Below are 17074 nucleotides of genomic sequence, written 5' to 3'. Positions count from 1 at the left end.
TTTTTGCTCATGGGTTAGTTCTTTTGCTTAGTTTTCTTTGTTTGGTAGTAGTTTCTTTTGTCTTTAACCTCTTGCTTGTGAGGGGATGCAATGCCTTTGTCATCACGATGTGATCAAGTTAGGTAGTCTAGCAGCAGTTAAGTTCCCCTCTAGACTAGTTTGGAGTCTTCTCAACTCTAAGTGCTCAAGTGATAGGTGAGACTCAAGGTAGTCTTTGGGTAATGCTTCACAATGCAACCTTCCCCTCTAGACTAGTTTGGAGTCCTCTCAACTCTAAGTGCTCAAGTGATAGGTGAGACTCAAGGTAGTCTTTGGGTAATGCTTCACAATGCAACCTCTAGGTCAGATTAGAATGAGTCTTGGGTGTGATGAACTGTCAAGTGAGCAAGTGGACATCCTTAGGTTAGAGCATAGAAGCAAGGAATGATCAAGAAGTGATGATCAACTAAGGTGAAATGGTTGATGAAGATCAATCAAGGTCTCGATGATGATGAAAGGAAAGAAAACACCAAGTCAACCCTATGAACAAGTCACTCTACACTAGGTGAAATCAATAAGTGGCAAGGTTGAAGCAAGTTATCCTTAACTCACCAAATCCACGACCTAGGAGACTTTTATCCTTGGGTTGCTCAAATCCACGACCTAGGATACTTTTATCCTTGAGTTGCTAAAATCCACGACCTAAGAGGGTGAGTGAAAACTTTTATCCTTGACTTGCTAGAATCCACGCCTCAAGCATGAAGATAGCAAGGTTGATCTATGAAGTTAGAAGAAAAAATGGACTAACTCAATCCTTGCTTGGAGAATGAAGATCAACATCATATTGAGGGTGAATTGATAGACTAAGTGTTGGAGTTGTCGAGATTGACTAGTGATGATGACTATCCTCCACTTGCTCAAATCCCTAACCTACCCAGGTGAGTGGTGCTTAAATCCCTGACGTACCTAGGTGAGTGATCCTCAAATCCCCAACCTACCTAGGTGAGTGGTGCTCAAATCCACGACCTTGTGGGATCACTGACTTTTAAGCTGGAAATCAACTTTATCTCTGCCTTAGCTAAATCAGCAACATGGCAATTAATGCTTGAAGTAATGAAGTGCTACAGACCACCATCTTGAGGAAGCAAGAGATCATCCATGACTTGAAGAAATCCACGACCTCTTGGTGAAGTGCAACAATTTGTCCACCACTTGCCAAAATCCACGATCAGACTTCAAAATGTTAAAAATCTCGATCTTAAAACCCCAATCAGATCTTAGACAATGGAAAATCAGACTTGAAGTGATTAAATTAGACATGAAAATCAGAAATCAGAATAACTTAGAGTGGAACATCAGATATATTAAGTGTGTTTGATAGCATTCTTGTTTGTTTTGAAGGTGACTAATATAAAGGGAGTAAGGGGCAGGCTACAAGCATTTCAAAGAAACATAGCAACAAAGACAGACATTTCAGCAGCTTGAAGAGGTGCAGCTCATCCGGATGCAAGACTCAGCATCAAGATGAACTGGCATAGAAAAGGCAAATCAGCATCAAGATGAACAGAATCAAGATATTGAAATGAAGATGAGGAAAATTTACAATTATCCTCAATTTCCTCCGGAAATCCAAGATCCAAGACTAGTACATCATAAAGATACCCAAATGTGAAGTGCAAGATGAAAGTTCAGCATACAAATGGAGAAATTATGAAAGTGATCAACACAAGTTAAAAGAATCAAACAAGGTTAGAAGGTCGACTTGAGCAATATGGTCATTATCACGGGCTTGGAAATGTTGAGCATCAAGAGATATTGCCTGAATCACAAACTCTTCTTTGCGATGATCTACAAGGTGTAGGTTGAGGTGGCGACAACTCATCTCCATTCATCAATCAAAGTCAACATGTCTAAGTTCAACAAACCTAGCTCATTCAAAGGTGGAGCATGTAACACATGTCACTTTATCAAATCTTGTTTATCCTACCTAACCTCATCTCTCATTGGTCAGCATTCAAGGAAGGACATGTGTCCTATTTATTGTAATTTAATCGTTGGTCAGGCTAAATGTTATGTAATGGGTGTAACAAACCCTAATTAGGGTTTCTATCTTTCAATCTTGGCCATTGATTTGGATTTGATCCAGGCCATTCATTTGTATTGAGAGCACCATAAAAGGCTTGCTCTCCTCATTTGTAAAGGTTAACAAAGAATAGTTAGCAGCCAAATAATTAGCAGTTAGAAGCAGAGTAGAGTAGAGTAGGGGAGAAGGTAGAAATTGTTGACAAGCATGTAAATTAACATACTTTTCATTGAATTTATAGTGAATGATGGTGTTTCTTTTGCATATTGTATGGTTTCTTGTTATATCCTCATGTTAGATGAAGTTCATTAATTGTGATGGAGTAATGTGTGGATGTTGATAATTCCTTGGTTCATACTATTTGTGGTTGGATGATTTTCAATTACAATGCATAAGGGAAGTGTACCAGTAGCCTTTATAGTTAACTTCGTGCACCCACAGATTCTAAACAATAAATTGGATTTTGACGTTATTTTTTGTTGTCTCCGCATGCGACTTAATTGCTTATAGCTATTGTTTTGGCTTTTGGGTAGTAAAGATGCACGTTGTGGGATCCATTATGCACGCAAGGGTCAGAAAGTACACTTTGAAAAGGGTCAGAAAGTACACTTTTCAAAGTGTCGCCCGATACTTGCTTAAAGATGCCCCAATAACCGTGCACTTAAAATCACCAATACTTGTCACAAATACCCTAGTAGTCGTGTGCTAAAAAATGAGCGGCTCTTGGTACATGTGAAATTTATTAATGAGTTTTTAGTTATTTGTTTTTTGGTTTTTTTAAAGTTAGTAATTGGGGGGTTGGGTGTGCAAGGAGTGAACAGTTATTGGAACATGAACGGTAATTGGTGCTCTTCCCCTAGTTAGCCTGAACATTAAAATGTGCTAAGTTCAATTGTGGATATGTTTATTCAAGTTGCACCAATGTCTTGGGTATTTGGATGAATGTTCATGATATGAAAACCTTTCATTTCGCTTGGAAGATTGCATCAGTTTTATGTAGTTATCCATCCAAGAATGATCCAGTGCTATCATTGATCTTAGGAGTAGATTAGATTTCTCTAAACCCTCAATCCTTTTGTCTTTTTTTCAAATCAAATGAATTTCCATCTTTTAGCTACATTCAAGAGTTCATGTTCAACGTAAGTCCCCCTTGTGATTCCAGCAATATCACATCAAACCATTGAGTTATCCACACATCAAAACCTGACAGTAGAAACCTTGGAGTCACCTCGTATGATCACATAGCTTAGCATTCAAGAGGATTTTGTTCAAGGGAGGATAAAATACTTGGTATTTTATTCTGTGTATGAAGTGCATAAAAAACACATCAACAGGATCATCCTTGTAGATTTTCAAATAGCTTGGAGATGGTGGTACAAAATGTAGAATTCCATGACAGCTTGACAAACCTTTCCATCCACAATGTGAATGGAAGTATGACAAGTTCACAATTTGAGGAGCAAAGCTTTATCAAGTCTAGGGAGGCATAAGTAGCATTAGATATTAAAAACATAAAATATGAAAATTGAACTCTCAGTCAAGATGTTAGCACTTTGACATATTTTACAAAAGATTTGTGAATGGTTATCAACCATATCGTCACCTCCCACAATAAGGGTCGATTGGAGATGGTGAATGGTACCATGCTTATAAGCCTTGAAAATGATATCTTGTAAAGGGTTGAATTTGCACTCAATGGTTGGGTCTAGTAACAAGGTATGAACCAGTAACAAGGTATGAACCAAGCTTATGATGTGGAGCGGTCAAGTATGTAGTTGTCATCTATAATTGTGTAGCTAATAGTTTTGGCTTGTTGCTTTATTAGGTTTGGTTTCCTTTCCTTCTGAAGGCTTTTTATGTTGGCTATGTATTGCTTTCCTATGTTGGCTATGTATTTCTTTTCTATTTGGTACAGTGTAGTCATATTTTTATCCTTTCTTTGGCCAGTTACACCTCATCCAAGTTGTTCATGTAGGTATATTAATATGTATATTGTTGTCTTTCTCATATGCTTTAGGCTAGAGCCCTTAATATAACAAGGTATTGGACCAAGCTTATGACGTGCCTTTCTCACCCCAAATGCTGGTGAAATTGCTCAGTGGAAGTGTCTAAGAATATTTTATCTAGAGGGCAGGTATATGGTTGCTATCTAGAATTTTGTGTATTTAGTAGTTTTGTATTGTTGCTTTATTAGATTTGGGTTTTCTTTCCCTATGAAGGATTTTTATGTTAGCTATGTATTGCTTTTCTATTTGGTATAGTGTAGTAATAGTTTTATCCTTTCTTTGGCTAATTACACCTCATCCAAGTTGCCCACATAGGTATTTTGATATGCGTGCTGTTGTCTTCTAGTATGCTTTAGGCTTGAGCCCTGAATAGAACCTCAATAATTTTATCAAAAAAAAGCTAAGGTTTCGAAATTCTTTTCTTCGTCCCTTCATTTCTATATGATTTGTGATAGGTTTTTTAGTTTTATTTTTGTTTTATTTTTTATTAACTACTAGGGTTTAGAAACTAATAAAACTAAAATAAAAAAATTTAGTTCTAGGCTGCTAGAGTTTATTTCCATTTTCCCAAAACGAAAATAGCATCCACAAGTAGAACTTGTGGCAAGTCTAGGAACCTTACGTGGGAACATAGAGCAGCAAATATAATGCTAGGAATGGTTGTCTACAACTATTGTGGTCAAAATATGAGTCACCTTTTGAAAATCCTGCGCAGGATGTTATTGCATGTACACAAGTGAGCTAGGAAGGTTGAAAAGGAGGTGAAAGCTCTCCTTGTAGCAGATGAGCTGAATAAAGCAGACAAAAAGAGAAACAATAGAGGCAATGACAAACCCCAAGGTATGAGATTTAGGAGCAAAAGAAGAAATGAGGGCCTCTTCTTCTTCCATTGGGCCATAAATATCAGAGGGTATGAGGATTACCTAGTGTGGACAACCATAGTTAATCTTTTTGTTCCTCATTACACTGCTAAAGTGAGACCTTTGTTGGAAAATATTGCATGGAATAAGGAATTGCAGCATGAGGTGAAGTTGTCCTGTGCCAATTTTTGGTACAAAAACATTCCATTTAATGTTACTACAAGTCCTTCCTTATTGGGAGCAGTTGAACATGGCAAATAAGAGCTTCAAAGTCCCAAGCCATCATGAGTCAAGCGGCATATTATTGTTGAATGTGGTCCAGGACACAAAGCAACTAACAAAGGAACAACAACAAAATTGGAAAAAGAAGGGATGCGACCTTTTTATCTGATAGGTGTACAAATAGCAATAACAGGTCATTCTTTAACTTTTTAGTGGCTTCACAAGGACAATTGATCTTTTCAAAGCCAATTGGTGCCTCCAATGAAATAAAAAATATCAAGGCCTTATGCAACTTGTCAAATGAGGTGGTGATGGTGATGGGAGCGAAAAATGTTGTCCAAATGGTGACAGAAAATGCATCTGCAAATATGGCAACTACTAGACTTCTAAAGGCAAGGTACCCTCTGCTATTTTGGAGCCCATGTGCCACCCACTGCCTTTACCTTCTACTTGAGAGCATAGAGAAACTAAGCTAGCTGAAGACAATAGTGAAAAATGTAAAGAATGTCACAAATACATCTACAACAACACAACGTATTTGAATATAATGAGAGAGCACATTGATGGCAAGGAGTTCATGCAATCAGAAGTAACGTAATTTACCACTGATTTCATCACCTTGTAGAGTATTGCAGCCACATTACCCAGCTTTAAGTGTATGTTTATGAAGAAAAAGGTGGTTGAAAAATCCTTACTACAAGAATGGTGAAGTGGAAAGTTATGAAAACTCTTTTTAAAGATACATTTGCCAAAGGCATGGAGGAGGTTGTCACGATAAGTTTAAATATATATATATGTTACAATTTATTGATTTTGTGAATATTGTTTTTTTAATCTCTAATTTCATTGTCATCCACTATCTTGTTTTATGTGTCATAATTGTTGGTTGGGATTCTATAGTTGGTGGTTAGGAATAAAAACCACATGGGGTATCTGTATCAGGCCAAGGATAGTGCCAAAGAGGCAATTCTATGATTGGTGGTTAAGGATAAAAACCCTATCAGGTATTTATTTGAGTCCATCAACAGAGCCAAAGAGACAATTCAACATTTGTCTATGCCAATTAGAGACAAATATGAACACATATAAGCAAATTAATGATCAGAGATGAACTAAAAACTCTGCCACATATTCATCTACTAACTACTATTTGAACCCTAGGTTTTTCTTCTCCACTTCATTCAAAACAAATGAGTTTATGGATGGCCTCAACATGTATATAGAGAGGACGGTCATTAATGAGAACCTCAGAGATATCATAAATGATGAGCTACAAATTTATATGGGTACAGAGGGGTTGTTGTTTAGCCATTCTGCAACTATATATATATATATATATTACAGAGTTATAAATGTTGTCCTTACGGACTTGTGGTGATAAGATTTTAATGCAACACTACCTAACCTTCAAAAGCTTATCATCCACATTTTGTCTCAGCCCTATAGCACTTTAGGTTGAAAGTGCAACTGAAGTATTTATGAGACCATTCACACAAAGAAGCACAAGAAGTTCACTCAATAGCACTTGAATAACCTTTTTTGTGTAGTACAACATTCGGTTGCTTGCATAGAAGGTAGTGCAGTAGGAAGCATATAATGTACCTAAGTCACAAAATACGGCGATTTTCATGGGTGAGGTTCGAATTTAATCGAATTTCAAACTTTTATAAAAAAAAATCGTTCAAATTCGTCCATAAATTCAGCAACTGCTGGGTCGCAGGTGTCTGCAGAAACATTTGTGTAAAATTCGTATGGCAGAAACGTTAGCATTTTTTAGGGTATATCTGTCAAGGTTTTGACGAATTTCTCAGAGGTTTGAAGGTCGCCGAATACTCCCCGCTCAGCCACGTCTGTCCGTTCTAAGGGTTTTTTGCTCTTTTTGTTTGTCGTGTGACTGAAGGTATATGTTCGAGCCCGCCATTGAAGCTATTTTTTCGTGCTTTGTGGGTGTGAGCCCCTGCCCCGTCGCCGCTGTTTCCCACGCGGTGCCGCCATCGAAGCTCTTAGTCCGTCGCAAACTCGACTAGTAATGCCTTCAACGCAAGAAGGCATATTAAATTTAGTTTTGTGATTTTGGTTCTTAAGATTTCATATTAAATGTATGTCATTTTAATCATTAATATTAAATAGATTAAAGTTTCATATTAAATTTATGTCATTTTAATTTTCTTATTATTATTAAATAGATTTAGATTTATTGATTATATTAGCATTTTTATTTTAAATAAAAATATTATATATTTAAGTTAAGATTTCACATTAAATGTATGTTATTATAATTTACTTATTAATATTAAATAGATTAAAGATTTCATATTATATATATGTTATTTTAAATTACTCATTATTATTAAATAGGTTTAGATTTATTTATTGTTTTATCATTTTTATTTATATTGAATAAAAATATTATATATTTAAAAATAATAGTAATTTATATAAGGCGAATTTATGTTTGTTGGGTCGTAGGTGATGTCTCCTTAAACTTTACCAAACCAGTTTTAGCATATTTCTTGATAATATATAATTTTAGGAAGTTTAAGTGTGTGCACATTATATATATCCATTTTGTGCATATTATATATATCACTTTACGAACCCACTTAATTTTCCCTGCAAGCAGGATGCTAGGCTTGACACCTTGCATTTGCTATAAAAATTGTGAAATATTATCAAGAAATCCATTTTGTGCATATTATATATATCAAGAAATCCATTTTGTGCATATTATATATATTATACATATATTTAAAAATAAACAAAATTATATAAGGCAAACTTTATCCGAATTTTTTTTTTGAATTTCATCCGAATTTCATAACTTTTCCATCTGAATATCTCATATATAGTCATGGAGAAGGTCGTCACAATAAGATTACATTGATCCATATGCAAATTGGGTTGCCAAGGATGTAGCTACTTTGTCTATGCAACTAAATTGGTCAAGTTGTTATCAAGTAGGTTCCATAAAGGATATTCAGATGAGATATAATAATCTTTGTTAACCCCATGACTATATATGCCCTTACCAAAATCCCCTGTAACCAAATGACTATATATGAGAGGATGCACAAAAATCTGTGGCAAAATGTTCACTGTGTCAAAGGAATAAAGGAGAGACAACCAATGCTCCAGGCCTATTACAATCATTGTCAATTCCAGAAGAGTGCTGGAAAGTAGTGCCTATGAATCTCTTATAGGAATACCTAAATCAGATGATATGATGTCATCATGACAGTAGTAAATCAACTCACTGAATAAGCTCACTTCGTAGATTTTCTCATCCACTTAATGCCAGTAAAATGGCACATGCCTTCATGGATAAGATGTGGAAGCTTCATGGTACCACAAATATCATTGTGACTGACGAGATTCCATCTTCACTAGCTGCAGTTGGCAAAAACTATTCACAATGTTGGGGGCTCAATTGGCCCATAGCTCTTTATATCACCCACAATCCACTAAAAAAATGGAATTGTATACACATGGTTTAGAGGATATTTTTTATGGTTCACTTCCAACATCCATTCATGGTACATGTGGCTTCCTTTAGCCAAGTGGCAGTATGGTACTTACCTGTCATACATCCACCATCTTCTACCTCTTATTTACAGCAGTAGTCTACGGGGAAATCAGCCAATAAAAATCATCAGCACCATTAGAATGTTCTACATACACTTGATAAAACATTAATGGTGGCACAAAATAGGATAAAGCAACAGGTGGGCCAGCATCATAAAAAGAGGCAAATTGCTGAAGGAGATTGGATTTTTCTTAAGACTCCAGCCTCGTAAGCTAACATTGGCAGCATTGTTTACTAATTGCAGCTGCCTCCGCCTTCATGGATTCATCCCACTTTTCATGGTTCATAGCTTGAGAAAGCCATTGACAATAGCATTCCATTCAAACTGATCTTCCAGGGTTCAATGCAAAGGGAAGAACTATCATGGAAGCAGAAGAAATTGTTGATCCAAGACTGTGGAAGCTGAGAAAAGAAAAAACATTTCTTAGTAAACATCATCAAATGTAAGAACCTACTGAGGTAATATCCAATATAGGAATGTGAAATTTTATATGAAAACATATGGAGCTGTCAAGCATTGTGGAAAACACTTTCAAAGGGGGGGGAGGGCATGTTTCCTCCTCGGCTATTATCTTGCAGTCATATTTTAATGTTTATGGAGTAGCCATCATGTGACACACATAACAGATCACTAATAGTGGTAGTTCTCTATTTCTGGCGAATGCCTGATCAAAGTGGCATTGCTTTCACTTTTAACACAATTCATTACCTATAATTCAAATCTTCTCTTCACTTCGATTCTGTTTGTATCTAGGATTGAAATACTGGTTGATCAGAAACTGGATCAGCTAAACTGGTCAAGTGGCTAACTTATTCACTTATTTTCCCATTTTAGATAAACCCTTATTCCTAAAACTCCTCACTCATCCTTGAGGAAATCACAAATAAGCCAAGTTGCATAAGCTCATTATTGGAAAACCTGGAGTAAGAAGTAACTGAAGGATCTGATTGCAAAAGGGAACTGAACGTAAGAGAAGAAAAGGTAGAACTCACAGGTTCAACTGCAGTTGAACATGTCTTACAAATTCAACTGCAGTCAAAACTGTCCCTGTCAGAAGCTAGGTGAGCAGAGCAAGTTCAACTGTGGTGTAACATGTTGCAGATATATACACCGTGTCTGGGCAGTCTTAGAGCTCACAAACATATCTGAAAGATTCCCTTATGTTGCTATACTGCTTGAACTTCCCTCTTCAACTCTTTTGGAACTCTTTTTTATTATAAAACCTGCAAGGGAGGTCATTGAATGGTGAATTTGTTATTGTTTCTGTAGAAAATCAGTTGTAGTGGCTTGTTTCTGGCAGCCCATAAATCTTTGAGTTTATAGCTGGGGGACAAGTAAAAGCATTGGAGAGTTTTATGGCCTAGCACATTGTTGTTGTGGGCAAGACAGAGTCCCTGTAAGCCTTGTTTAGGGAAGGATCATTGTAACACCTTAAGTGATAATGGCTCCAGGTAATGGCTTGTTGTTGGCAGCCCATAAGTCTTTGAGAGTGTAGCTGGGGGGAATGTAAGAGCATTGAAGAGTTTTATGGTGTTGTTTTTTTAGGCAAGACAGAGTACTTGTAAGCCTTGCTTAGGCAAGGAACCATTGTAACACCTCAAGTGCTAGTGGCTCCAGGAATAACAGCAGCTCACACTTATGGAGATTTTCCTCAATTTGAGCTTCTCAAGGTCAAACTTGTAATGTCCCCTTCCTAATTTGCCCTAGAATCACAATTGCAACAAATTAGGGTTAGAGCTACATCTTACCAAGTAAAATATCTCTTTAAATAATATGATCTTGAATTTGAATCCTGATTCTGAATTAGAGTCTGATTTGTATGTGGGATCTCAGTCATATAAGATATGGAATAAGGAGGCATGGTAGGGTGCCTTAAGACAGCCGTTTTCTCCCTTCATGAAATCCCCCTCCATTCTTTTATGGCTGGAGAATCTTGGGTTCATCAACAGTCCCTCAACGTAGGAGTTGGAAGGGAAATTGCAGTAGGATGCCCTTAGCCGTTCTCTCCCTTTCACAGTGTAATAGGGTGCCCTAATAGCTGTTCTCTCCCTATATGCCACTGTAGCAGGGTGCCCTATAGCTGTTCCCCCTTAATTGCAGATTTCCTTCCTTTGACAGACTGTTGCAGTGTTAAACATATATTTTAATGCTTATTAATATATAATAGATATGTGCAATAAATTAAAAACTAAACAACAATTTCAATATTACCACAGTGGATTGGAATATTCACAAGTTATATTCAGGTCTGATTATTACAGTGTTCAGTATTCTGTAATCTTCTTTTCTGTTTGATTGCTATTCATTCTCTTCATGAATGCTGATTACTTTTTTTCTTCCATGCCCCCTACTTGGTCATAATTGATTGCCTTTTTATATCTTTGAAAGAGGTACAGAAGAGTCACCCTATTTCCTTTGGGTCCCATTCCTTTGGAATGTTGTGCCTCGACTTACCTGATACCTCTTCCTTCATAACTATCCAATGGTGAATGTTTCACTAATGGTATCCACTAATTAATAATGTTTACTCCTTTGTTTAAGAATCAATAAACACAAGTGGATGCTGAATCAAATCACTGTATTCCTATGTATCTATGCAGATCCAGGAGTCATCGCTGCCTTTCTTTTATGAAGATATTCGTTGGTTCATTGTACGAATGTCTGCAGGAAACTGTGGTGTCTTCTGAATAGCTGTTTTCCTAATTTTTGACACCCATCTTGGTATCAATGCAGGGTCAGATTGATGTCTGGGTCCCGTTTAAGGAGATAGAAAATTGTGTAGTCTTTCAAAAAGACAATTTTCTTTTGTAAGCATTTATTTTCAAGGCGGGGCATGACAAAATTGCCAGCATATTCTTGTTATTAGTGACGTTCATCCTCTATGCTTGTATTTACACATTTCAATATCTTGTTGGTTAGTCTAAGATTCAAGTGTAGGAACTGTTTTTCCTTATTTCCACACTAGGAACAGCAAATTATGCAACCAACTTACATTAGGGAGGAACAAGATTTGCTGTGAGGATCTATGTAGGATATTATACACAAAATATTACAGATCACTGCTGCTACTTTGGGTGAATGCTAAGTGCTGATGTTATGGCTGTTATTCAAAATCATGGGCACCAATTTATGGAATGCTACTGCTCCATGGCAAATCTTTTTTTTTTTAATATAGTATTGTCATAGCAGAATTAAAATCAACTGTGGAATCCATCGTAGGAAAAGGTCTTATTAATTTTTCTCATGAAAAAATCATCTCCAATTTATTGTTTGAGAAATAGATTTCCAATATTTTACTATCACTTTATCTTATTAGATTTGGGAGTAGCTTGTTGGCAGAGCATCAATTTGTAAATATCTCCTAGATCAAAAGGAATACAAAATTTAAGCACTGACAATTGAAATATCCTTACTGTATCAATTATCAGAAAATAAACTGGCTTCAAACTGTTTTCTGATGCTGAGTCTAGTGGCAAGGCTCTTTATCTTAATTTAGGAAGTAGTGGGCAAATTCTGGCTGCAATCTGTACAAAGGGTTTTAGGCTTAGCAAAAATCCTCACATCAACCTTTTATTGTCCTATTATGATGGAGGAATATACTATAATCAATGAATCAGTAGAAATTTTTGTAGATTACATAACTGTTGGAGACTTGAATTAATATATTTTTGTCATCATTAAAAGCTGTAACTAGCAACATGCAAAAAAGCAAGGCATGAGAAGAAATATTGTTCTTCTTGTTATTGATTTATTTACTGTGCATGATTTTGTAAATTATTTGCTGCTGTCAAATTACCCTTAGAATAGCATTGAATTTGCCAATTTCCATTAGTCTGTGATCTAGTGGTAAGGTTGAATGATGCTACATGTGTTTCCGTGTGCTACAAATAGAACAAAGCTGAATGCTTGTCCAAAATAGATTTCAGCAAAATAAAGAACATTCACACAGACCTTATTTGCCTAAGGCTTTTCTAAATTCAAAGATAATTTTTTAATCAATCTACTGGATAAATTCAGAATTGTTATTTGTCAATACTAATTCTTATACTTATCTGGAAATTTGGAAGGTATGGAATCCTTCTATATTTATAAAATTGTCAACCAGTGATTAGAAATACATGTATTTAACATAACTTTATGAATACTTAATATGAAAACTTGTCAGATACTTTTTCACAACTTTAATTTTTTTTATATTGTTAAAAAAATTAACCAATTGGCAAAAAATAGCACATTAAAATAATCCTACTTATACAGCTTTGCACTAATCATTTATCGTTCAATCACCATAAAGAGCCTTGGATTTGCCAATGCGCAGTGGAGTATGATCCAGGCTACAATGTATGTGCTATAATGATGACTCTGGTTCAAGGCCACCACTGCCAATGTTCCCAGTGTTTGTGTTTGCTGTGAATGCTCCCTGCAATCTGTCTGTGCCAAAAAAACAAATCAGGCCAGGTGCAATTCCAAGTAGATCTTTATGGATACTCCTTAGACAAGACTTCTACTAATGGTATATTAAGCTTGATAGTGCAATTCCCAGGTGACTATTGTGTCTTTGCTTGGTATATCCTGGGTGAGTTTATGAGTGTCCTTTAATGTAGTGTCGGATATGCTTGAACCTTGGATCCATTGTAGAAAGACTTTGGAATGTGACCATGCACATAATTTTAGTACGAATCCAAATCGGGCAAAAAACATCAATTTAGCTCTAACTAAAGTTGCTGCTTTAACTGACTGAAAGTACAAGGCAGTCTGGACAAGTTTGGGCAAAACCTTTGTCATTTCAACGGCTGTCTACTTTGCTTGGACTACATTCTTAATCTTTATAAAAATAAATTGCGCTCAAATGAACTCAACAATCATTACATCACAACTGACTTGCCCCCCCAACTCACTGCATTTTCTAATTCATTACAAATTTAGATATTATAATATTGAATTTTTCATTACTAGCGAGTATCATGTGGGCTTCTCTGCATATGGCATCCTCAGCGCGATATGGCATTGATGATAGGTTGTGTCATTTTAAGGTAATGTATGGTAACTAAAGGAACCAAAATAGAGTACCAAGTAATCAAAAAATTAAAACTAAAAATGAACTTCAGGAGATAAATCAATTGTTTTTTTTTCTCTCACAATCTGCTCATCCAATTGTTACAAAATCTATTGTGTTTTTTTTCTCTAACAATCTGCTCATCCAATTGTTACATCAACATTTATACTCTGATCCATCATCCCGTTCAAGAAAACTAAACTTTGTGAATAAATTTTCTCTAACAATCTGCTCATTCAATTGTTACATCAACATTTATACTCTGTGATCCATCATCCCGTTCAAGAAAACTAAATTTTGTGAATGCTAACTACTAGTTTTACATCATAATCATTAAACTACCACTCCTTTGTCATACCTAGGTAGCTATAAACCTAAACTTATCATTTTTGCCAAGTTCAAAAACAAAACTGATTTATCCACAACAAGTTACAACTCCCAAAACTAATGTCAATAAGGAAATATAACAGTAATTTTTTAACCAATTATTGTATTTTAAAAAACTGGGCTCTAACCACCATCCTTACCTGAAGAAGAACCAGAACTACGGCCTCGGCTCCTCATCCTGTCATAGTCAGGATCATCTGTTGGCATCTCGTATCTACAAACAGGACATGAATTATGCTGAGCAAGCCATGGAAGAATGCAGTCAGAATGATACATATGCTGGCAAGGCATCTTTTTGACCTCTGCAGCACCGGCCCCAAACTCATCCTTGCATACTGCACAGCACAGTGTCCCACCTGTATCACTACCAATATTTCTCACAGTCTCCAAGGCTTCCACAGAGGCCCTAGATGCAGGAGGCGGCCCACCACCACCAAATACACCACCCCTCCTGTCTGACAAAGCCAACTCACTGACAAGTTGTTCCAACGCAGGCCCCAAAAAGAAATCCCCCAAATTCCCATGTAGCACTCTTCTCCTCCTTAAGCCCCCATTATTGTTGAAGAAGGGGGACAAGTACTCATCTGGGTGGTCCTCCATCGGACCCTGGGGGAAAAAGAAGGGATCTGTGAAAAAGGGTGTTGATGATGAAGATGAAGAACTGCGGTGCAGGAATCTGGAAAGGGATTGCATCATCTGGGCCGTTGATTCATCGTCTTCTTCTTCTTCATTTTCTTCAAAATGATGATTGTTATTCATTTGTTCTACGAAGCCCCCATGGCAGTAAGGGCACGCAGGTTCTTCATCAGGGCTGTTCCTGAGCCACCTGATTCTTCTGCGGCATCTGTGACACCACCACCTTGACATGACGATCAGACACCCTCAACCCGGAAATCCCTTGTGTGGCTGTATTCTTCTTCGATCTAGATTTGTTAACGATGGGCCTGGGAATTAATTGTGGAAGACAGAATTAGTAGTCCTTTTTTTGTCATGAATCTCATAATTATCATCACTGTTGGCTTTTGTCCTAGGTACATAATTTTAATATGATTTAAGAATATTTGCAAAAGACAAGATCAAAATAAGACAAAGATCTTTGATAATTTATAGGGAACGAACCATTCCGTACATAAAATTTCTCAACCCACGATGTCTGTAAGGAGATAAATTTCGTAGAGAGTATCCCAAATTTCGAGCTATACGAAGTAGTATTTGCGGCTGCTCGCCTTCTGTCACAGATGCCCACTCAAGTTCGACGACCACGACTTAGTACTGGATTTATAACGCAGTCAATTGTCACGTGATTTTTTTTGTTTTTATGTTGTGCGGCGCGGTCTACTAGGGGAAAAGACCCAGTAGTCGTGCACCCTAACTTCACGCTTCTCAAAATCCTACTTGGAAATTTCGAATCACTCCGATTTTTTTACAGCAGCTTACTTGGCAAGTCCCCTGCTTATAACTAAGGTTTCAGGGCCACATCATCAAATATGATGCCACATCAGCATGCTTTTTGCCAAGGTGTCCAAAACAGCCCCAAAAAAAAGTGAGACCAATAGGCGTGCAAAAGAGACCCCAATAGTTGTGCAGCCGATGTGGCATCACCTGATTGGTTACTTTTTACAATATTAGTACATTTCTTAACAACTATTGGTACATTTCCTAACAACTGTTGGTACATTTCCTAACAAAAATTGATATTTTTTGTTTCAAACAATAGGTTTTATTTGTTCAATTTTTGGAACAAAAGGTATCAACAACCCTCACAACAATTGGAACATGCTCAACTACTGGGTCCTTTCCCCTAAATAGCAAGTGGAGCCATTAGGGCCATTCGGTGCAACAGGCACGCTGATATTTTTTCTATACGGTAAAAATTTGTTATTTATTTTTATCAAAACTTTTAATTAAATAAAAAATGGTATAAAATGTATATAGTTTATTAAATGTATTGTTTTTTAGTAAATTCGAAGAATAATTAATGTTTGAAAAATATGTATTATAGCTGAAATTTTATCATGTATAAAATTTATTAGAATTAAATTATGAATGTCTAACTTTTGAATTTGGTATTATTGTTGATCTCCACATGAATGTATCTTAGAGGGTGTATTAGAATTGAAATATATTTCTTGATAGAATTTAAAATTTTATATCATAAAAGGATAAGTGGGTCAATGGTGAAAAATCTCACTACTCACAAATAGATTTTAAGTTTGAATGTTAGCATATCCAATATTTTTATTAATGTAGAAACAAATTTATATGATAAGTAGGAGAAATTTTCCACAACAAGTCAAATTATGATATTGCTATGAGGATTAATTGAAAGTTAGGAAATAATTAAAATTAAATTCTATAAATGAAAAAATGTTTTTACTCAAATAACTCTTGTACATGACAATGTACATACACTCTAAAATCTTAGGAATGAATCTACAACTTATTATGTAATAATTTGAGCTCCTTTGGTGAACACCAATTCATTCAATGTTGAGGAAAGAATTGGACTTCATTAACTATCACTTTTTGGTAGGGACGAAGTGTAAAATTGCTATTAATTATTTGTCTATTGAAGAGTGTGATGTTTAAGTGGAGTGTAGAGAGATGGATCACATTGTGCGCACAACCTCTCTACATATTCTACTATATGCGTATTATGATAGGCACAATAACATGAAATGGCTAAATAAAATAAATATTCTCAAAAAAATAGAATTTTAATCCTAAAGTGATGAATTGACAATAAAATTAAAATATCTCATTCAATATTTTTAAATAATAATAAAGTTGAGAATAAAATTAGTACAACATCAAAGAATCTTAAAGATAAGAATGAAATTAATACAATGTTAATTTAATTATTGGTAAATATTTCCACAGTGAAGCAATTGTTATGC

At 35.9% G+C, this 17074-nt stretch overlaps 1 protein-coding gene across 5 annotated transcripts in view; it reads right to left on the bottom strand.

Moving 5' to 3' along the window:
• LOC131077203 (E3 ubiquitin-protein ligase RING1) overlaps positions 1-15426 on the bottom strand; it is a 40611-nt gene extending 25185 nt beyond the window's left edge. The window contains exons 1-2 of one of the 5 annotated variants that reach the window (XM_058014637.2): positions 15307-15426; positions 14318-15121 (exon numbers count right to left, since the gene is read on the bottom strand). In XM_058014637.2, the coding sequence (XP_057870620.1) occupies positions 14318-15044 (727 nt within the window). In that variant the 5' untranslated portion in view covers positions 15045-15121; positions 15307-15426. Of the gene's footprint in view, positions 1-12787; positions 13166-14317; positions 15263-15296 lie in introns of those variants that run through there. The other 4 variants (XM_058014638.2, XM_058014639.2, XM_058014640.2 and 1 more) reach the window with 4 other exon arrangements.
• Positions 15427-17074: the final 1648 nt, after the last annotated feature.

This window comes from Cryptomeria japonica, chromosome 3, assembly GCF_030272615.1.
Source record: "Cryptomeria japonica chromosome 3, Sugi_1.0, whole genome shotgun sequence".
In the NCBI taxonomy this organism is placed as follows: Eukaryota; Viridiplantae; Streptophyta; class Pinopsida; order Cupressales; family Cupressaceae; genus Cryptomeria; species Cryptomeria japonica.
Note: the sequence above shows the minus strand (reverse complement) of the source record. Positions and strands in the feature narration are given on the sequence as shown.